The sequence below is a fragment of the Suillus discolor genome (genome assembly GCF_016758755.1).
Source record: "Suillus discolor strain FC423 chromosome Unknown F5147scaffold_25, whole genome shotgun sequence".
NCBI lineage: Eukaryota > Fungi > Basidiomycota > Agaricomycetes > Boletales > Suillaceae > Suillus > Suillus discolor.
The window spans coordinates 1-22830 of record NW_024541272.1 but is presented as its reverse complement, the minus strand read 5'-3'; the positions used below and the strand labels follow the sequence as shown (position 1 = coordinate 22830).

At 45.4% G+C, this 22830-nt stretch overlaps 7 protein-coding genes across 7 annotated transcripts; 2 read left to right on the top strand and 5 right to left on the bottom strand.

Annotated features, from left to right (window-relative positions):
• Positions 1-3825: 3825 nt before the first annotated feature.
• F5147DRAFT_773225 (uncharacterized protein) lies at positions 3826-4754 on the bottom strand (the record flags this gene model as incomplete). Its single annotated transcript, XM_041441434.1, has 5 exons — positions 3826-3948; positions 4003-4141; positions 4197-4334; positions 4541-4669; positions 4720-4754. The coding sequence occupies 5 exons, from the start codon at positions 4752-4754 to the stop codon at positions 3826-3828; spliced, it is 564 nt and encodes a 187-aa protein (XP_041293135.1).
• A 2116-nt stretch (positions 4755-6870) lies between these two features.
• Positions 6871-8316, bottom strand: F5147DRAFT_773224 (uncharacterized protein; the record flags this gene model as incomplete). The annotated part of the gene is made up of 4 exons (XM_041441433.1): positions 6871-7285; positions 7334-7521; positions 7580-8002; positions 8050-8316. 4 exons carry the CDS (start codon positions 8314-8316, stop codon positions 6871-6873), a joined length of 1293 nt encoding a protein of 430 aa, XP_041293134.1.
• Positions 8317-9404: 1088 nt separating this feature from the next.
• Positions 9405-13153, bottom strand: F5147DRAFT_745615 (uncharacterized protein; the record flags this gene model as incomplete). Its single annotated transcript, XM_041439762.1, has 15 exons — positions 9405-9500; positions 9621-9763; positions 9817-10056; positions 10081-10205; positions 10305-10535; positions 10589-10654; positions 10685-10721; positions 10780-10956; positions 11012-11412; positions 11461-11609; positions 11667-11775; positions 11881-12074; positions 12126-12451; positions 12543-12795; positions 12848-13153. 15 exons carry the CDS (start codon positions 13151-13153, stop codon positions 9405-9407), a joined length of 2853 nt encoding a protein of 950 aa, XP_041293133.1.
• Positions 13154-13368: 215 nt separating this feature from the next.
• Positions 13369-13847, top strand: F5147DRAFT_773222 (uncharacterized protein; the record flags this gene model as incomplete). Its single annotated transcript, XM_041441432.1, has 3 exons — positions 13369-13453; positions 13501-13590; positions 13636-13847. The coding sequence occupies 3 exons, from the start codon at positions 13369-13371 to the stop codon at positions 13845-13847; spliced, it is 387 nt and encodes a 128-aa protein (XP_041293132.1).
• Positions 13848-16190: 2343 nt separating this feature from the next.
• Positions 16191-17264, bottom strand: F5147DRAFT_773221 (uncharacterized protein; the record flags this gene model as incomplete). The annotated part of the gene is made up of 6 exons (XM_041441431.1): positions 16191-16328; positions 16383-16515; positions 16581-16774; positions 16821-16929; positions 16983-17126; positions 17185-17264. 6 exons carry the CDS (start codon positions 17262-17264, stop codon positions 16191-16193), a joined length of 798 nt encoding a protein of 265 aa, XP_041293131.1.
• A 388-nt stretch (positions 17265-17652) lies between these two features.
• Positions 17653-18145, top strand: F5147DRAFT_773220 (uncharacterized protein; the record flags this gene model as incomplete). Its single annotated transcript, XM_041441430.1, has 3 exons — positions 17653-17714; positions 17767-18062; positions 18111-18145. 3 exons carry the CDS (start codon positions 17653-17655, stop codon positions 18143-18145), a joined length of 393 nt encoding a protein of 130 aa, XP_041293130.1.
• A 1643-nt stretch (positions 18146-19788) lies between these two features.
• F5147DRAFT_773219 (uncharacterized protein) lies at positions 19789-21090 on the bottom strand (the record flags this gene model as incomplete). Its single annotated transcript, XM_041441429.1, has 6 exons — positions 19789-19970; positions 20017-20281; positions 20330-20430; positions 20520-20601; positions 20792-20920; positions 20971-21090. The coding sequence occupies 6 exons, from the start codon at positions 21088-21090 to the stop codon at positions 19789-19791; spliced, it is 879 nt and encodes a 292-aa protein (XP_041293129.1).
• Between the last annotated feature and the right edge of the window lie 1740 nt (positions 21091-22830).

Sequence of the window (22830 nt, the reverse complement as noted above, 5' to 3'; positions counted from 1 at the left end):
TTCATGTTAACACTGTCAGTGCACGACGTAGTAGGGTGATCTGGTGCAGGTCCTCAGGGGTGCCATGTATCTTGGCGAAGTAGCAACAGTCCTGCGCTGTGTTGTAGTCAGTCCTCGATGGATAGAGCCGCAGCCTCCTGGGGGTTTCCCTTGCAGTCTGTGCCCAGAACACTCAGTCACTAGCTAGCAGAGCCCGTAGGGCTACCGCCAGCCCCGTCATGGTGTGGTGTCGAATCTGTCGATATCCTGTGTGTTCTGCTTAGTGCTCCACGTGACTTGGTTCACTAGATAGGCTGTACACAATGAATCAATGTAAGGATTTTTTTCGACTCCGTTCATCCTACTCACCTTGCAGGAAATGCAAATCGCACGGAGGATGGATTCATCATGAATCTGCTGTCTCTCAGCTAACAACATGGCTTGGCCGGCCATGGTTGTGAATCGAACAGTTAGGATGGAGTTTGCCTTTCATCTAATTTTGATCGGAGTGCTATATCTGCAGACTGTACGTTGTTGACAACGTTGAAAGCTCGTGGTTGCGAGGTTTGTTTATTCATATTTATTTGTGTATGTCGACATCTCGTCTATGAACGAGACCTGCAGCCGATAGCATAGTCTCGGCAACAACAATCTTCTGACCTGGATGCAAATGATATCACATTTTCTGAACTGCGGTACACCAGTATCATGATGCACACAGCACGTTCCACAAACCTGTTCAGAAGCACCTTTAACTTCAACATTGTTTGCCAAAAGCCTTGGATCAAAACAGCTGGATATACACACTATTTCAAATCAGGTCACATCCATTCAACAATTTTGCTGATCCGGGCTCTAGACCTCTACATTACGTGCGAATGATCGTTTCAATATATGCATTGTGTTGGGAGTATCATCCACCCTACTACTACAACCTATGGGAAAGTCCTGCCAGTGGCCACTGATAGAGATATCTGCAACACCATCAGTGAACCTGCAAAGAAAGTAGAAGGCCATATATCACGATATATAGTACACAGTCACAATAATTAACATAATTGTGTTATCGAGGATCACATTATCATATTTGCCCTTGTAGAGGAAAGGAGTTTGCTTGATTTCGCAATAAAACTTTAAGATCAGGAAACTGTCCCAACATCGCTCAAACTAAAAATTGAGGGGAAGGCGGAACAAGAGCTAATGGTTGACCTACATGAATCAAAACTGCCACATCACTGGTAAGGTTCGCAATATCCAAGCTAAGACTGAAGGCCCACATTTTTCAAGAGCACGAGGATGTGTTAACCTCAGCAAGGGACATGCATGTATGTCCGGAGTTAAAGCTTGATATATTTTATTGACAAGCCAATTTCCCGTCACCTCCATGACAATTTTCCATGTAATTGAAAGCCCATATCTTCCCGACTACGAGGATATACTCACCCAAGTGTGCGACACAAAATATTACATCGTACTTCGACTTTGAACACTATTTTATATATATGTCTAATGTTTGTAATGCCATGCATCAATTTGGAATGCGTGTGAAAATGCTATACCTTTGCCCACTAGCCAGGTTATGTTCAACAAGCGGGCGACAATCAATTTGTATCATGGCTCGAGTCGCAAGGCGACCTTCTTTGAATAACTAATGATTGGCAGTGGTATACCAGTTGCGAATCTGTGTGAATATGCTTCACCTTTGCATAGTAGCTGGGATTTGTTCATGAAGCAGGCGAGAATCAATTTGTGGCTGGCTTCGAATCTTCGCACGACATTTTCTGAGTTTGTGACAACTGCCAGTTGTATTCACTCACGACAATTCAATGAGCATCTCATCTATTGCGCCACGTAGCAGCGCGATTTAAAATAGTACATTAACTCAGAAATTGACAGCGGGGGATCATGGCTCACATCGATACTCCACTTGCCATTCGACAAGACAAATTGTATGTTGTGCCATGCATTAATACTATTGTGCCCTGTGGGGGTATTGCGCATATGTGCATTTAAAACCTCGGTGATTCCTCTTCTCGATCAAACGACAATGTTGATGCGGGGTAAGCATCAGGTATTTACATTGACTTCTGGAAAGGAAAGAAAACACTATGAAGAGTTTGCAAATACACAGAATCAGCCGACTATCTAGAGTGTCTTCAATGAGGTTTTAATTTAGATATGGTATTTGATTGGTTCTATCCTTGAAATCCATACTTCTGCCTAGCAATTGGCATGAAGACTAGAAAATACAGAGACCTCTGTGATCGCACTATATTTTTTGGACTCAGCTTATTAAAACAAACCAGGCGCATCCAGGAACTGTAGCTTGAATGATGATATCTGGAGTTCATTCTAATCGTTGATGATGTTGGTAAGTCCTCTGAGTCATTTGCTGCCGTGTCATGGCGGTGGTGCGATACACAGCTTGTATTTCATGCCACTGGGGAAGTATTATCAAGTCATGATATTAATAACAAATTATGATGGTAATAAAGCTACTAGGGGTTGGAATAATGTCAAATCTCTAGTCTGAGTCGAAGGCGGCATCATCAATCTGTGCCCTCTGCCTTGCTAGAGTGTTCACGGACATCTTGGCTCTCGCGTCGTTGGTAAGGTCCGCACGGCAACTCCTTCCGAAAACTTTCCTGGACAACAGAAATCAGTTGGGGCTTGTTGACGATGCATATACCCACCTGGTCACCATTCAAGCAGTCTGGTGACCCTGCGCTGTGCGTCTCGACCAGGAGGCCTTTCGAAGAAGTCGACAATGGTCTGCCAAAATTGCACATAGTCAAAATCACCATTGACAGACCGCCACGAGGTGATAGATGAGAGTGCGAATCATACCTGCAAATGTGATTGTCATCGATCAATGGTGTGGCGGGCAGACCAAGTTCTATCACTTACTTGACAGGCAATATATGCAATCGAGCGAGGAGTGACTTTGTCCATCTTGATAATTTGTGCGACATGCTTCTTCACCTTGATTGTTGAAACAGTCTACTTAGCGCTGTAGGTTTACAACTCAGAGTGGTGCTATAGGCTCCAAACTGATATCTTTATGTTGTAGGTCGTGCACTGCCTATCTGCTATACTTGTGGAACAAGTGCGTTCGACCCTAAAGGGGAAGCTAGTGCAGCAAAGGTCTAGAAATGGACGCAGAAGGTGCCACTTGTCGGCCGATGCGAAGCGCGGGAAAGCGGCGGGTGCGCGCGCGTAGCACAGGAACGTAGCGCCGGGCGAAAGCCAAAGGCGCAGGAAAGACATGGCTGCGAAGCGGCTGATGCATGAGGGGTTTGGATGATAATAGAGATGATAGAAAATAGAGATAGATGTAGAGCCAAGTGATAACTGATACGATGCGAGCGGTAAATGGATACTGATTACCAATAGCTACCAACTGTAGGCTAATGGGAGTTTGCTACTGGAACATCCGGAAAACAAGCTACTGAATGGTATGTACTGCTAGTGCTTAAGTATAGCGCTAAGCACTGTCACACGGAACCGAGCCGATGCACTACCGAGCTGATGTGCTACTGAGCCGATGCGCTACTGAGCTATGTATGTAAAGCTATATGTAATAAAGGTGGTCCGATGCGAAAATGGTCTGATATGTAAATATAATTATGAAACAACATACCATTGGGTTGGTTTTTGGACTATGGATGGGTGCAGAACGTCGGCCAATGAAGCGCGAGAAAAGCGGCCGCTAAGCATGGCTGTGCGCGCGCACGGGAACGTTGCGGCCGTCACAGGAAAGTAGCGGCCACTATGCGTGACTCGCGGGAAAGCTGCACTTCATGTAGGAAAGTAATAGGGTGCTGAGGGATACCACAAAAATAGCCTCTACGAGGCTACAAGGACTCCAAGTCCTACAGCGCGTCTGTTGTTTTCGATGACATCTGCACCATCACCGTCGCCTTCGACATCCTTTGCTGATGAGGGAGACGTGAAGACAACTTTGTAGCTCTGAGAAATAGCGAAGATCATTGTCAGCTGTATTACGAGTTCGCTTCGACAAACCTGAATCAGAATTTTCCCTTTGAAAAGTCCCTCCTTCAAATTGTCCGAATCGGTGGTGTACTTTTCATACAAGTAAGCTGGAAAAGAAAGATCTGTGACAATATATCCCTCTGCATGATCTTGAATGGCTGCCCGTACACTAATAAATAGTTAATGGTGTTCGGAGCTCAGTCGGACACAGCAACTTGCCGCACGCATCATTGATGAATCTGCAGGTATGTTTATCGTCCATGTCGACCGGAGGATTCAGTTTGAATTCGTGGTTGACCCATTCAGAAACGAGTGTCTTCAGCTTGGAGGTATCATCGCCTCGAGCACTGTCAGCCCCCTGCCTAAGCTAAACAAGGACTTAAGACGACAAAGACCATCATTGAAACCGGTAAAACATACCGATTTTAACATGCGTATATAGTCATCATAATCCATATCTGAACACTTCTTATAGAGCCACGGAAAGGTGTTCATCAGGGTGATGTACCCTACATGTAGTCGATTGTAAACAAACTTACCGTGGCATACCAAGGAAGGAAAAACTTACTCAACAGAGGTCTCCTCATCCTCAGCATCGTATCTCCTGTCGTTTTCGGCGATGAGATCCTCAATGTTGTCAAACAAAGCGACAACGCGCCTGAAGGCTCTTCCTTGAGACATGTAGTAGTTCACTTGCCTGGTGGATAGTGAGTAAAGGCAGCTCAACGTGACGCATGGCATCCATACCTATCTTTTACAGCACGTCCAGACTCGAGAGCCATCAACTTATCCTCCAGTTCGGCAATTCTGTGTCTTTGTCAAGCCTGCATGAATGTTTGGGATGATTCTGATGTAGCCTGAGATTGAGGAAGGCTGTCATCATGTTGTCGGTCTTCAATACACGACGTGCTGCCCTCGGTGTGTGACATACAGGCAGACTAGAGAAGGGGAGAAGAGGACAAATGAGTTCCAACTGGAGAGGCAAGAAACAAGGGGAGGTGCAAGTTGGATGATTCAGAGGAGAAGGAACTAACACTTTTATATGCTGCTGGGCAGGTCCACTAGCCTAAGTTTGAGCATAGTCAGCAAAATACCACTTAGAACTGCTGAGAACCGCTTAGACTAACCAACCTTCGTCGGTAATTCAGGCTTTCTTGTAACGTTTGCATAGTCGCCCATTGACCGGCAGACTTACGAATTCTCCAACGTCCTTTAAACTTTTTGAGTCGCCATGTGAATCATTGGACAGTTTAAGTTTGAGGGAAATAAATTTGCTGACGGCGTACATCATAATGATAGCCGAAATGTCCGTAGGACTAAATGGTCCATTGAGAGAAGATTCGGAGAAATTTAATTTAACGATCACTTCATAGCAACCACAGCTAGAGACAGTATTTGATTTGTGGAAGAAGTGGAAAATAACGGTGTATGAGAACAACCCTCCTGATAGACCAGTATTGGAGCATCGGATGTCTACAACACTGCACATTGGACTTGGGGCTGTTCAACTTGAATGCACCAGGAGGTAATTGATTCTGCAGAGTTCGACATCATCCTTACTGCCTAGGTGTAGGGGCTATGGAATGAGATGCTACACTAGAAGAGTACCAAGGGTGAGTTTATCTCAAACAGCATTTTGAAGTTAGAACATACTTGGGCATGTACAATGTTCACGCATTGATCTACTGCAGCCTTGGAAACCTTCGGGTGGTAATGACCTGGTGTTGCATGTCATTGTGGAACTTCTGGTGAGCGATTCACTGTGAAGCGCGTAGCAACTCGCCAAGGTTTGTCACACTGATATCACAGCTGAAATCCAGCATCCTACGCCCATCCTCAAAGGTCACGTATGAACCCTCACCCTTCGCCATGTGATGCGGCCAAGGTCTCCGAGTCTGGCAACACGTTGTTGTCCAGAGGTAACGAGGGAATCAGCAGAGGTAGTCATCGCCCGCGAATGTGATTTGGGCTTGTGACCTGCAGAAATGACGCGTTCACAAGGTTGGGCATGATCTTCTCTGAAATGGCGCAGATTAGTAACCAAAAGTAATCATAGAGGTGTGAGATGTCTCACTAGGTAATACTGTGTGCAACACATAACTGTCACTTGACCGCCCCAGCCTAATTTGGACTGGGACTAGGGTTACAATTTTTTGGTGTCAATCTGGCGCCTGCACAAAAGTAGCAGTGATGATACCTAATTACTGGAGATACAGAACATTTGGCGACGGCAGAACTGCCTGAGGCCTTGATTGTTACATCAGCAAAAGTGGCAGAAGCTGACAAGGCCTCGGCAGATTAGGCTGCCAGGCTTATTACCACGGACAAGTCGAGTGGTTAGGCTGACGAAATTTTGCGGGCGAAGCACGGAGCTTGAATTCTAGCAGGTGCCGGTCGTGCCACTTTAGGTAATGGGTGGTGTTCATCGGCAGATGCTGTAAGCCTAGCGTGGAACAACTAAGTATGCACTTAGTTTCAGGTGTCGACTTCCTGTGTGACTTCGGAGAAGTGTTAACATGTGGTATAGGTTGTGAGCAGCGCTCCTTGCTTACAGTGTGTAGATATTCTCCCCACACACGATCAATGAATTCTCAGACAAAACAACCCGCTGTAGACAATAAAAAGTACAACTTGTACAAGTAAGACCTGAGATCCTGAGTACGCGAATAACATGTAGTTTAGCACAGTAGAGAAAACATGGTTGTAGATATCCCCCCCCCTTGAAACCCAAACACGATCGATGAATTCTCAGATGGAATAAACCACTATGGACAGTAGTGCAAGTAAGAGCCAAGAGCACGCGAACAAATTTAGTTTGACATCATAGCTGTGAGCTATGAATTGAGGTTTATTTCAGCCGATATAGAAGACATCAATGGTTTTGCTCACCTCAAGAGGCTACATAGCATTATGGTATGGCCCGGACGCAGTCCAGAAAGTGTCCTGGTCATCTTCTTCTGCTAATGAGTCACACGTTGACTTCGCAGAGAGGTTCATATAAGATTCCCGTGCAAATGACTCGGACATGTGCATTTGTAAAGCTGACTGGTCGTAGAAAGGCTGCACCTCGGAGTAAAGCGCAAGTGCAGACCTGCTAGGGACGGGAGACTGTGAGTAAGAGACAGTTGATGGCCACGGTGTGAACGAGTTTGTTTGCTGGTTGTGCTGGTAGTGCTGTGAGTACAAGTCAGGGGCAGTATCGTGAGGGGTGGTGAGATTTTCTGGCTCAGGTGGTAGAGTCAGTTCTTCCAGTGACGTAGGAATATAAATCAAAGTGGGTAATGTAAGACCCAATTTGTCATTTAAGGTTTTCCTGCAGATACATGAGTGTGGAACCCATCGGGCGGTTGAGACCACTTACATTCCCCTGTTATGCAAGTATTGAAAATATTCTTTCATTACCTCCCGATGAACATCAGTCTCAAAGGCAATTTCCATTGCCCTTTGTATCGCATTCTGCTTGTCGGCATACAATTTACCAGTAAACTGTAGGACGTCCCCGGACTTGGAAAGGCGTCCTTCAACATACCGATCTATGGCTCCCATGACCTAAAAATGAATGCAGAACTGTTAGCATATGCAAATGAGAATACAATAGGTCTCTTACCCAAATCGCCGACATCGATAACATAGGAATGGTCGTCGTCGTGAGTATTGGCCTTGATGTCTCATCAAAAAGAGGTGAGGACTCGTTGGTATACCACTGTTTGATGTGTACCTCTTGCAAGGCAGGATGAGAAAAAATGAAGAGCCGGCCACCCTTGTGATTATGCAAAAAATATGTATGCTGATCGTCTGAGTTATAGATGGCATTTCTATGCGCCGCCATATATTTTTGGCGATCCTTAGCAGACAGTGACTTGTCTTCAGGCTCGAGGTCGTCAAAGTAATAAGGCAGGGACTCTTTTTCAGTGTTTTCGATAAGTTTCGAGCGGCTGTTTGTCAAGCCATGGATCATGAGGGTCGTGATGGAAGACGTCGTGTTTAACCTTAGTGGAAAATCAGCACGTGCGACAGAGTTATGGTAGTACTACATGGTGCTTAGCACATACCATGGCAGTCGAGTGACACTTTCACCTCGTCGACAACTTCTCTAGCATACGAGTGCATGGCCAGTTTCTGCTTCCTCATACTATTTTTCTTCCAACCATTGGTCGTGATCATGTCCATGACAACCCACCTGCGCGCGCTGTTAATTACTTCGATCTCTTCTGGTGAGTAGTCAGATAATTTCAGAGATTCAGCTCGTCTTGTGGAAGTAGTGTCAGATTGGCATATAGAACTTTCCAGGTCTTCTGGTGACATCGGAGCATTCAAGGAAATATGGGGGGCAGTTGGTGGCATGATGGTCGATCACAAATCGCGATACAGATGCAGATGCTGCGTGGTATCTCGTTCTGTTCGCTGTCCGCTGCTCATATTGTCAGCTGCGTGGTGATAGGATATGCTGCAGGAGTCAACTGAGGGTAATTCTATGATCGTGGTGGAGGAAAAGTGAAAATTTTAGTCAACTAAATAGACACGAAAGAATGAATACTTTTTTATTTATTTTTATTTTTATTTAAAGTTCAATTGGGGAGGAATCGAAGTTGAGCCGCCAGCGTGATTAGCGAAGTGCTAGTGCAAACTTTATCAGAACACAGTTCTGACTATCATAGGGGAGACAATATGAACTTACCATATTGTTGGATGCGTGCAGTTATCGGGGGAGATTCCATCTTTTGGTACAATGCACTACCAGGTGCCACCAGCGGTAGGTAAGTTAAAGTTCAATTGAACCCTAACAGTGAGCCAGTCTGGTCACGGTGATTACAATGTGAATCGGAAGTGTTCTACACGCTATATGTAAAATTTTGGCATGAGGGGCGGCCGCATGAGTCACAATCCTTGTAATGGTAATCATTTGTGCCCTCTGATCTTGAGAGTCATATGACTGCGTGATCATCTAGCCGCCCTACCGCAGCCTGAGTATATTTCTGAGTTATCACTGGAAGGACGACCTGTTAATTGCAAAATTCAGTCATATTGTGGCACGAGGGGCAGCCACATGAGTCACTATCCTCCGAGATGGTAATCATATTTACCTTCAATATGTGCCCTCTGATCTTGCACCCCTTGTTGTAGTATTTGCCCTTGTTATATGGTAATAGCCATATCTTGAGATTCCATGACCCTTGGTTACTACCACCCAAGGCCAATGCCCATTTCTGTGGCTCATACCACCACCTATATCAGGTTGCTTAGTCAAGGTGTACCAGAGCTTTACATTGCTTTATATTCTCCTTTCCTCGTTATACCTTTAAATTCATTTTATCAATCAACCCTAAATTGGTGTTTATTTGTCAAAATGGAAAATTCTATTCATTGCATCAGGACTGCGCGACAAATGCTATTCAAGCACGACATATCCAAATTTGGTGTTGAAAACAATTTCAATCCTCCATGTCATCCTCTGCATCATCCTGATCGGTCTCAGCATCAATAAACACGTCCCTGTCCTCGTCAACAATCAACTGGGAAGTAGAAGCCTGGTTTGTTGTTGATGAAGTAGACCAGAGTTGTAGAAATGAAACAGAAAGCCTACGCTGCAGTGCTGCTTGCCGAAAGGCATACACTGCAATACCTTCCGATAATGGGCGGTCATCCACCGCAAATTCTGCACGAATATCCCACCACCTAGCTTTCCACTCAAGATAAGCACGTGTGCGCCACATCTCTTCCTTCAGGAGTAAAACTTCTTCATTCCAGCGTAGGGCGCGTGCACGGGCTTTCACCCATTCCACGCAGAGTGCTGCCATGAATTAGATAACGAAAAATTGTTGAAAATATAAAAAAAACACTCACCGTCATTCAAATTGATGTCATCATTGTCCTCTAACACACCAACTGAAGTCCAAATCCACGAGACCCGCATGAAGCCTTGTCCGAGACGTCTGATGGCGGCAGCCGATTGCTTCCTGGTCCGTTTGCGTCCATCGGCTCCAACAATATCAGAGGGATTCTCTATCGATCCAACATCCTCACTTGGTCCCCAGACATCGTGGGCGTCAAGAGGCCGGAGTTCATTCTCCCATGCATCAGGCCCTTGTAATGCAATCAAACACTTACAAGTGGTATGATACTTCTCAGCTATCATCTTGATCTTGTCATCCAAGCGACTAATGACTGATGCTGCACGTGTGTTGGCCCTTTGACCATGGGCATCCCTATTCCTGTGTTTGATGAGATGAACTCTGGCACGCAAGGCATTTCGGAGTTTGTGAAGACAATCGTGGCATTAAGCGTTGTGAAGTTCCTCTTTGATGCAGGGAATATCATCATGGCAAGTCGACGTTCGAATCGAAGCACTTATTCTGGATGGCAGCCAGAGAATGATATTTTCAGCTTCTACTAAAGAGCCATCGTCATTCTGCTCAAGCAGATTCTCTAGATCGACTGTGTAGGTAGCTTGAACGGAGCGGAATCGATGGATTTGTTTGAGAAGTGCAGTCCGGCGCCGTTGCAACTCTGTTTGCTGAGATGATGACAGCGCCCCACCAATTATATCAAAGCGCAAACGTCTTCTACAAATTTCAAAAATCAGGAACATATCATTTGAGGATATAGATATACGTACTGGCAGTCTTCCAATGATAGACCCCATGTAACAAATACACTCGGGGACATATTGTGACGGTGAAATCTTCCATCGACAGCCGCAGCCTTCTCCTACTCAGCGAAGTGGGCGCGTACATCAGCTTCAGATATACCTAAACAATTAAAATCCACATTAAATCCATGGTCATGAAAAATAAATGAAGGGTGCACCACGTTCTCTGGTTGTGAATGGGTTTGGCTGTGTCTTGTCCTCCTCCCAGCTCTTGACCATTGCAGTCCACTGGTTCTGATATGATGTGCCAACTGCGAGATTGAACTCTTGGAAGGCAGCCTGCTGACGATCACGTTCCTTGACTGCAATTATGAGTTTCTTTCGTAACGAGAGACCTAGTCAGATTATATGAGTATTCAACCCAGTGAGGCGGCGCTACTAAAGGCTTACCGAGGCCAACAAATTTATGCCAATTATGATGACCAAAGTGGTCATCCAGGGTATCATGTCGCGCACCAGGTCCCATTTCCTTGGTACTATTCGCAACCCGGTTTATCTCTGCCCAATTTCGCTCAATGCCTTCTCCATCTGTTTGGCCTACTCCTGGCATGAGGTTGAGCGAATGTGGGATAGTGCAGCAGTCGTCATGGGCACTGGCATGAAACTTCGGGATTCCAAACATGAACGCTGTTGTTGCGAATACGACAGGGATATGCATATTCTGAGGAAGTCTGTTCATTCTATTGAGAAGGTTGATTTTCCACTGACAAGCAACATTGTAAGAGATGACGACGTTCAACAGAAGAAGGGGGATGATAGCTGAAAAAAAATTGAAGTCCATGTTGCAGAAGCTAGTTGCACATAAATAAACAAAATATATAAGTCAATTAAAATCTCACTGTTCGCCCTTTTGTAGATCACCCACTCCTTTGGGACACACAAATTCATGACGTGCACATAGGCAGAGCCCAATGCCTCTGGCCCATAGTCCATTTGAGAATTTTGACTCTGCATGTGCCAGAGTACTAAAACCACTGCATGTACTGACCTGTGTATGTTACAGTTAGAGGAATTGTATAGCGCATGAAATTCACTATCAACGTACATCTTTCTGGGAGGCAAATTGCAACACATGAGCGTTGTAAGGCTCATTTGCAACAAAATATGCAAGACCAGTATGCATCCCGGGGTCCGCCAAATCCGACGATCGAATTCTGTTCTTGAGACGAAAGTTGGCGTCCATAGCAATAATTAAGTAGTAAAGGAACCTATCAAAGCGAGGCATTACTATTACGCACTCTGAAGAAGGAAACACATACTTCATGGAGGGGTCTACAGTTTCCCAACCTCTGGGTAGGTTAACTCCAGGTTGCGGGCATGCAGGGCAATGCAATGCGAGTTCGCCTGGTTGTAAATTGGAGATTCCGTTTTCCACATGACCTCGCCCACTTCGCTTCAAGAGTAACATATGGCGATATTCCCGGATCATGCGCAGGAATGCTGAATAGTGACTCTATACCAAACAGTTAAGTATTTAGCTACCAAAAGACAAACAACAACTCACCTTTGGAACAAAGATACCAGTGTTGTCTGTGAGACGCTCTAAAGTTTGGTAGTACTCGAAAGCGGAAATTTTACTGGACCATGTAAGCAGCAAGAAGTGCTCAAGAAGTCGACAGGTGCACGCTGTTTGAGGTTGATGTACTGTTGAGGGAAACCAGTCACATCGCATGAGTTGTTGGCGGTGAGAAACTCGCCAGTCACATCCACAAAAGTCAACATTCACGCGGTGAATTCCGTTGACATGCAAAACAAGAAATTCCGTATGTCCACCCACAGGACATGCACATGTCATATCTGAGTGTCCTAACTGTACACGCAAGCCGATGTCTTTCAACAATGTACGTTCGAAATATCGACCGTTTCATTTCTGTCAAGCAAGATCAATTAGTTGAGCCCACTATCACCTGAATTACTGTACTAATGTTAATGACATGCAATGGCAAGCGCTTGTGGCAATCCAGGCAACATTCCTGGCAAAGCATGTCTCGCCCAAAGCATTCCTCGCACCGGAATAAACTTGATATTGGGTAGTTACTCTCATCCAATCTTCCGCATGAGCAAGCAAGCAGCCCTGCATCACCATGACCCTCTAGTCGTAGATCTTCGAGGAGAAACTCCTCTCGATAGCTGGCACGTCCATCATATCCCATCCACTCTCGTAATAAAGCATCCTATCCAGGATATGGTGAGTCTGTCATTTAGAACCTTGCCAGAATGACTTACCGAAGCTGTGGAACGCTTGACCAAGGGATTGACAATGATATCTTGGCTGTCGCGCTCACCGCGTTCATCTTCGCCCCAGCTCCAGTCAGCCCTGATGTCCAAAGTAGGCTCCCAGTTATGCATGATAAATTCTGTTTGCTCATTATCCTGAATACTTTCTGGTCGTAGCTTCATTGGGGAACTTGGCTCTATTAACTGTCTGTGCTGATCGGCTGACACCGATACCATATGTGAGTGAGCGACATTTTGACCTTCGTTGTCACTTGAATCAGCCCGGTATATGGAGTACTTTTGTTTGGCATTCATTGTTGGCGACGGCGTGAGCAGCTAGAGCCATTGAATGGGTAATTTTCTCTGCAATGACAAGCATAATACTAAGAAAGAAGCCTCAGTAGCCTCGGCCCTCCAGCCTTAACGGTAACCGTGCCATCATTCTTGACTCATCAATCTGACTCACATATTTATAAGTATTCTCGGGCTCACGATCGGCTCTAGGCATTCACCCTTGCCTTTATCCGTCAATGACCCAACATCCCCAACCTACGAATGTCCCCGCTGAAGCAAATGCGGTTTCCGCATCTTGCTGCACAACTTGTGACTGTTGTGGTATGACATCCCCTTTCCTCAATGCCCTGTATTGACTCTTGCCCCAGATGAGATGCACTGTGGCCATACCTCTTTTGTTGTGGATGAGGTGAAGACTTGCGGCACCACTGGAAAAGTGTGTATGCCGTCGTGCTGCGGTAAGTTCGACCTCTTCTTAATGACAATTCCTAACATTGGACTAGTCGATTTGGTTGCTCGTGCGGTGCTTCGCCTCCTGCAAGACCATGACCAATCTGCTGAAATTCGCAAGATGATCCATGCCATCATATTCGAGGAATTGTATGTTGGACAACATGTGTCAGAATTGCCTAAGGTACATGTTGCAGAAAGAGGTGGTGTTTCGTACATCACGATCCCAAGTGACGACTTGAATGTTGATGCAGAGGGTGATTGAGGCTCATAGCCGAGTCCTCATTTGCATTTAAGTAGTATATCTTGTCCATACTGTATTGAAGTGCTCATGTACCCGCTGTAAAATATCATAACACAGTTTTTTTTGTCTATGCATGCATGTTTCAGACAATTGAATGATTGATATTGAACTTTGAAGCATGAATACTTGAGTACTTAGGCCTTAGGTTCCACAGTGATGTGATGTCAATGCTCTGAACCCAGACTCAGACTCCTAGTCAGTCTTAACTTACTAGTTCACAACGAATCCTGGAGTGTAATTTGATAGTTTTATAATACAACAGTTCGCTCCAACAGGACTTGACTACTTAGCAAAGTCGTCAAGTAACGTTGGTCAAATATTAATGTTCACACTGAAAGTAGCTTTGGCTTGGAATCACTAGTCTAGTACTAGTATGCCAATGCATCAAGTTCTCACAAGTTCAATACCACACAACAAAACATTGGGCCGCGTACTAGTCAGATCTCACTACTACCTCTCATGACAGAAGAGTCCCATCGGCGCTGCATAGTAGTAGTCAGATCTACCTGAACCATGCAAGTTCAATTCCGTGTTACGAACATCGACAGCCTCTGTATAATCAGTTCTCAGCACGACAGATAGTCCGGTCTACTACTCAACCATTCGGCACTGCAACCATCAGGTAAATGACCCGAAAATGATAAATTATTAGCAAGCTCTATCTCGTCTAAAATTTGCATAATACCTATCAGAATTGTATACCACTCGAGAAAGCTTTGAATACCCGGACTTAGGATGGAAGCCGCCAAATATACAATTATGGCAGTCTGGTTGCAATAGTCCACAACTAGGTGACAGTGCTCGCGCTTGACAACTCTGTCATGGCGGGCGGGTATTGTAATATGTGTCATCTTGGTGGTAAGTTGGCAATACATGATAATTTTGACTTGCTGCGGTCATGACATGCAACTTTTGACTGTGTTGACTTTCTCCGCAATCTCTGAATAGGTGTCAGTGTTGGTTATAAAACTATATGGCCGGACTATGTTGGACCGAACTACCTACAACCTCAGGGTGCTGAGCGTCCACAATGTGGTACCAAGCTGTATCAATGTGGTTGCCTTATGCAAGCACAGCTTGACATTGCACCCTCAGCAGGAGCTTCCCCAGCGCTGACATTAGGTAAGTGGTTGTCACGCTATCCTGTGCTGCTTACATCTGCTAGGTGCACAATTCAGGCGATAAGCCACAGTGCGTTGCCATCTGTCCTGACCTCGATGAGATACGATAAGCGTATATAAAGTTGGTTTTTCATTTTGTGCACCCCGATATCTGAACAAACGCTAATGTGGGACAAAGTTTTGAATGACCAGACTATGTTGGACCGGACTGCCTACAATCCAAGGGTGCCAAGCATCTGCAATGCGGTACCAAGTTGTATCAATGGGGTTGGCTCATGCAAGCATAGCGTGCTATTGCACCTCTAACAAGAACTCCTTCAACATTGACGTTAGTTATGTGGTTGTGATGTTTGCCTGTGCTGCTCAGATATGCTAAGTACACAACCCAGACAGTGTGTTGGCATCCTGCCCAACCTTGTTTAGATATGGTAGCCGCACACAGGGTCAGTTGGTCACTTCACGCTCCACATTCTTTCTCTTACTGCTGGAGTCTTCCAATGCTAGACTGTTGTGGATGGGGGCTGCTTTCGGTCTCATGATGTGGAGGCATGTCAGTGCGGTGCCCTTCATCAGCCAATTGCTGAGGTATGGTCATAAGATGCAAGGCAGCGAGGGATTTTATTCATCGCAAACCCTCTCTGGACGATGACATCGGGTAATGTTTTATAACGCCAGGCTAAAATGTACCAAGACGTAGCAGTGTTCACGTTTTTCGTCTTGCAATCGCTTCCGTGGGCTAGAAGGGTTATAAAAGCCGAACCAGGCCATCATTAGATTGCATTTATATAACTATGAATATTTAAATTTAAATAAAACTATGAAGAGACGACATTTAGATTCGAAGCTTGTTTGAGGGCCAAACATTTTTGTCAAATCTTGGATAAGGCGCTGTTGGCACTGACAGGTCTCTTGGCTGCAGAAGAAGTGGGGAAAATTTGGCTGAGTGAGTGACAATGTATCAGCCTTGGTGACATGGCGAAGAGCGAAAAAAATACTGATTCCACCAGGTTAGCAGCTCGTCGATTTCCTTGTACTCTTCAGGGTCTTCTAAGAGGTCGAGGAGGCTATGATAGAATGTTTCTGAGTCTGTAGTTGTGTCGGTCCGAGAGAACACCGAGGACAAGCTCAGGGCAAATCATACTTTCAATTGTACGTCAAAACTGAGCTGCCACAGAATTGATGCTTAACGGACCTGTGTTGCAATATACGCTAGGGAGGCGATTGTGACAGAATTCATGCCATGGAGGCGTGCATTTCCAGATCGCATGGCCTTTGGCTCCCTGTCAACCGAACTTGGAGATGTGAACATGTGCTTGTAGGCCTGATGGAATACCTCGTAACAAATGAAATATCTGAAAAATAAGTGTGTACTCACGTAGACTAGCAAGCGTCTCCTAAGAAGCCCACACCACGGGTCTTCAGGGTCATAAATATGGTGGGCATACAAAAAAACAGGCCATTGATCCCCACAGACCATCATCTCGCTGCTTTGGAGGTTCTCTTTGGTCCTACATTAAAAAGAAGTACAAAAGAAGATTCAGGACTACACAGATTCCAGCAAACAGAAATGTACTGAGGGTCGTTCCAGTCCAACCCAGCGGGACAAAGAAGAGATCCTGTAAGGTCGTGGTTAAAACCGCGGTCAATCTTAGAATTTCTATGTAAAGGAGGCCGTATGCCTTCCCCTTTGGGGGAAATCCAATCAAGTATCGCAGACTTCAACGTTTTGGTATCATCGCCTCTGGCACCTGCGGCTCCCTTACCGATCTGTAAATCGTAAGCATAAATTCTATCCATGCAGAAGACAGTGCACCAGCTCTCCAACGTGAAGGATTTCTTCCTCGGACCCGTCTTTCAGTTGCTCCAGAAGACCGGGATAAGAGTCTAAAAGTTGTTCAAAGACACAATGTTCTCGCCGCTCTCTGTCAAGTACGTCAGCCAATGAGCGAAAAATACAGATGTGAATATGTTTCACTCAGCAGGAAAATCTTCCAATGGAAAATCTTCAATTTGTTCAAGTCTCAAAATTCCATTGGTGAGCAACGAGGGGTAGTTACACAGGGCGAATACTGTTCGACCGAAATGACGTCCGTGGGACACTAGTGGATCGGATGAGGAGCTGGGAGACAGCCTTATTAGTCTATGAAAGTTGCGGTCGAGTACCTGGGACAGCTTACACTTTTTTGTGAGGTCCCATTTGGAGAGCTGAGGAGCCACGTTTACTCGGGACGCTGGGAGTGGTTTCTTGGATGGTCATCAATGACTGGAGAAGAGGAAAATAGCCAGGGCTCTGCAGATACCAGAAGTAGTTTTCATCCCCAGTACTACGTAATATGACAGGGAAACTAGTGGCAAAAGCAGTAAGCCACGGCAAATGACAGCAAAATTGATGATGGCCAAAAAAGTGGCCATTATTTACGGCCACCTTGAATGATGGCCACCATTTACTGCCACTGTTATGGTAACCTTGAATGATGGCCAAACGATGGCCAGCCGCTCATTTTTTGTGTACTGGAATGCATTAAACTTGAGTTTAGATGGTCAAAGGGAAACATGATATATCACCGTCCAATATATAGCTCCCTCGAGCTTTCAATTTCTCATTGTAGCTCTTCACCAGAGAATAGATCCGGATAACACCCAATATGCCACAGCCTGGATGTCAGACCTCCAAACTGCAAGGACATAGTATCAGCTTGAACCTGCGGTAAGCCTGATAGACCCACTTGGCGGCAGCACGTGCTAATGCCTTTCCTTAGAATTGAGTTGGTGGACAACGTTAATGCCAACAGCCCCTCGGCATGGAGCAACGAGGTTCCACTTCTGCCAGTGATTAACAACGAAAAGAGCCATGTGGACTCCACGACCGAGCTCAAAGAGCTACTGCAGTTGGCAGAAACGAACTGCTCTAGGTTGGAAGGGCTGTACCAAAAGTACAGACTTCGTTGGTTAGAGGAAAATTATCGGGCAAGAGTGTTGAAAGAATACGCACCAGATTGGGTTAGTACTTGCTCTCCCCATCAGATCCCATGGGATGCTCCTTCTCCTACTCCAAGTACGTCGAAAACGTGTTCGCTTGAAAAAATCTGATTGTATTACTCAGCTGAATACAATGGCGAAGTTGAGGACAATACTTAAAGGCAGGAGCTGTAGTAGATTCCCACTTTTCGGGGCTATTCAGCAGTGGCTTGATCTGAGCAGGGGGATGCAACGTAACTGCAATTACTACTAGTGTACGCTGTTCACAAATAGTTAGCGGACATTGTACATGATCTATGATTCGTAAAACGCGGTTTACCATGAGGTGGAAGGAAAACGGGTCCCATGGGCATGAGAGCCCCCATCCGATATAGTGGCACACGGATGGCAGCATGCTACTACAGTATGCCCCACACCATTTGCACAACGAAAGGCATCATTATCTGCTATCCCTCAGAAGTACACGTGTCTCGATCGCCCTGACATACATCTGAGACACCCAGACGACTAAGACTCCTAGTCCATGGACAGTGACTTCAAAATAGACACAGAAAACACCACGTACCAGCGTAGCTTCCTCTGCTGACCAACCATCCAAAGAATCCAACGAATGAGTTTGTGAGCGAGACGAGGTTGAAGCCGTATGCCTGGAAAATGGTGCATTCATGGCTTCCTGCGAATCAGAAGTTACGGAGCTGTATGTGAGTGATAAGATTAAAATTTTTGGAGAACCACAAGCAGGCAGCGATTCAAGATGTGTTACAATGCATGCGTTAACAGCACCTGCTCGAATGTACAGAGGATTACTGCAAGCTAGGGTGAGGTACCGCTGTTTGCAAGGGAAAGAAAAGGACAAGGCCTTACGCGGAGTTAGCTTGAGTGTCGTATCCTAATATGCAAAATGTACCACTTCCAAGGCGATAATGAGGTCGAATGGCAGCAGCACTTGCATAGCTGCGCTCATACACGGCGAGGTCATGGCACTTTGAAAACAACCCGATTTTTGTCTCCGCGAGTTCAAGGAGGACCTTCTGGAACGCGGTTTGAGCCTCCTTTGCAGAGAGCTTGGATACTCGATGGTCAAAATCTACGACATGTTCAACTTCTCGCTCAAAGTTGTCACTTAAACAAGAAGCACATTATGTTCCGCCAGGAGTTTGACATTTGTAAAGTAAACAAATATGATACTGATGGGATAGTATTAGGTGTCATAATCTCAGAATGCGATGGAGAACTCACAGATTGTGTTCAACCACAAATAGTGGTGGTTAGCAGGATAAGGCCTGCCAGACAAGAAGTAAGATAGAGTGCCAATGCATCTGCATTGCGAACTCCAGAGTCTTGAAGGGCACAGCTTGGGTGTGGCACGGGTGCACATACAAATATATGTCAACAACTTCGAGCTATGATTCTGATTCATGGTAGGCATCACAATGATAAACACCATTTCAGAGTGCAGAAAACTTCACAAGTATCTTCAACAACCAAACAGAAGGTTGGCCTCACAGGCTAAGTTTAGAAGGGGACAGTACTCGGTGTCCTCCAATACATACACTTTGATACGAACGTACTAGAGAATGAGGAACAGCATAGAAGTAGCGCGAGGCAAGACAGGTTTTAACCGATTAACCAAACAAGAACTAAATGGTGCAGGATTTCGTGAGAATGCATTAACAATACACACTTCTATACACGGTCAATAATAATCAGTCGATAAAAAGGTGAGAATAATTTACGAAGGCCAAAAAATACAGTCCCGTTCAAAAAAAAAAATATGCAGATGTCGATGAAAAATTGCAGTATCACTGAATGTCGAGGTCTTCGCAGTCTTCGTAATCTTTGTAGTCTTCGTAATCTTCATAGTCTTCATAATCTTCATAGTCTTCACAGCTCCCCTCTGTGCCGTCGTTGATATCCTCGTCGTGGTAGTGCGCTTCGTTACACAGAAGTTGGACAATATTTGAATCCAAAGATGTCAACGAACCTACGGTATCATTAGCATGAAAAGGAGCATGATCAATTGTGCTCACTAATATCACAGAGCTTGCGTCCATAAAAATTACTGATGGCCATTGTATATAGCGCTATCTCTGTGAGGGCGTGGCATCTCTTGGCCTGCAAGATGAGTAAATCCAACCCAAGGTTACGCAGGTAGGCATTGCTACGTCTGGTAGCCAGGGATGTCACCATTAGCTCCCCTTGTATGGTCAGTTCCTGCTCGAATAACTTATAAAAGGATTTTTGGATGTCGGCAGTGACCCATGTACTCGACAGGGGCAATGAGGAGCCAATACACTGTAAACAGTCGGTCAGAGCAGCTAAGCCAACTGTCAAAGCACTGACATTCAGACAGACAGACGTTGGTCTTCCTTCCTGCGAGGTGGAATTACCATGTGCCAAAGAGAGAGGGATATGTAGAGGCGATAATGTTTCCATCAAAGATGCTGCAGTTGGAATGAGGGGGGCATCGTTACTCATCAGCCAAACTTCACACATCCCTCACGCTGCTATCGAGCAGGCCAGAGGTGTGCACGGTAGAGGTGCACAGTCTGTAGGAGCAACCGTTTGCCTTGAGGGAGGCCTGATGGGATGCTTGGATCGAGCTCCAAGACGTGCTACAAATAACAAGAGCATCAGACTGCACATCCGCACCCAGACAAAAAGAAGCTCACACAACCAATGTTGCTCCAAGACTTCAATAGCCTGGGTGTAAAAAGACACCTCTATCTGACACCGTTTCCTCCTCTCTTCTAAGAGAATCTGTTCTACAGCCACATGCCTTCCGGTATGTCTGTTAGTACATACGCTCTGATGTCTTCGCAGTGTTTCCTCTTGTTTCGCCTCTATGCTGCGCTCCCCAACCAGTTCCCACAGATCGCCAGAATAAACTCGATTTTTGAGCAAGAATGACAGAACATATAATTCAGTCTGGAGCTACATGAAAAGATTTAACAGAATCAGGATTACAAAAAATTCCCACTGACCTTCTGATTTGCTATGAGTCCTATGTAGGCATCCAAGAATTCACGGCCTAGGACATTCGAAAGTTGAAAAATGCTCGCACGAGCAGTTGAGTAATTGAATGATTCTGCTGAAAGACACATCTTGTTGGGGTGCAAATATTGTATGTACAGTAAGGTGCATGGCAAGCGAGCTTGATTGTGAGAGTACTATTTATGTGTAAGCGGGAGTTGATTCTGAAAGCAAACGAGCAATCACAGAGTTTAGAAAAGGTACTCAACTGATGCCAACTGATTCGTGCTGGATATTAAAGGGGATGGCCACCAAAAGAACGATGGCCATCAAAAGAAAAATGATGGCCATCAGAAATGGCTGCTGCATCCGAAGTTCTGAATGAAGCCTTTGAAATAGTATTAGTAATGATGTGGATCACGTGCATCGCATATATTCAGCTGCAGTGACATGTCAGGCATTGAACGCTGAACGTTGAATTTACAGCCTGAGGCCGCTGAGCGCTGTGCACCATGATGGCATAATGCATCAACATGTGAAACAATGCATATGGGTTGCTGGTGCTCTCAATTTGCAATCTATGGTTTCACGCGGTGATATCAATAAGTAGATGGCATTATGTAGATCCTAGTATAGAATGTAAACTAAGCTAATACTGAATACTGAGCAATAATGATCATGCAAGTCGACCTTCTCGCTTTTTCACTCCTCCCAAACAGATGTGGCGCTTCATCACTGACCTCACCCCGACTCGCTTGCATGTTTTGCATTGGCTAAACAAAATTTGGAACTCCCTGCTGGTAATACCATTTCCAACACAGGAATCGAGTCTGTTCAGTAATTCACTTTGTTCCTTGTAGGTCCACTCTAGCTGAATAGGCAAGACTCGCTGTTCTTCATCATCCATAATTTCAGACCCAGTACTGCAGCAAAGGAAGGACGAGCGCTCATACCTCTTCGAGGATACTGGAAGGTGGATATAGTCGGCAGCCTGAAGTACGTGTTGATTTTTACTAGGCAATGTTGACTCTTCAGTTGTGATCCTCTTGAATGTGAAGAATGCTAACCTCGATAACCACATTCATCAGATGCGCACCTTGCAGTCCAATCAAACTGCTCAGTGTCCTCATTCCACCACGAGTACACCGCACACTCTATGTACACACTCCTGCCACTACCATCAGCGCATAGACAGCATGGGTATTTCAATTTATATTCTTCGCGGTGGATCTCTAGGTTGAATGGCAAAATCTTCTTTCCATCACCGTCAATAGGCCTGTGTTTTTGTGGAGCAGCATCATAACTCAAAATTTGCATAGAATATGGGTATGTCTCACCACCACCATTCGACCATGGATTTTGAGGCGCTGTCATAGTGTAGGAGGGCAAAGCGGCAGGTCATAGCCTCTGCAATCAATTTAGCTAACCTCCAAGTGGTTTCGTGATAGTCAGGTGGGGCAGTGATGGTAGATGAAGGTGAAGATGGGGCTTCCATTGTATGGTCCGGTGGAGCAAATACGCGGTATCTACTCTGCTCTTATCAGACTGCGACATGTAGTAATATTATGATCTGCCCAGCTTATCTTGTCACCATGAAATGTCCCCACCTTTAGCCTGCTGCCAGAGGTTTTGGCCTGTGGGAATCTAGACTATGATGTGATCGCCATCGGGGCTGGCCATCACTAGTGCCCTCTATATTATGTTATGCTATCAAAGTCATCAGTCTTTCCACCTGTCCTTCAACATTGGACTCAACCGCATTCTTACACCTTCAGTTTCCCCTCATGGATTGTGCAGGTTCATTGCCGACTCCAACCCTTTCAGATGCACCTGTACTCGTGAGTTCACGCAGGAGAGTGCCTATACAAAGC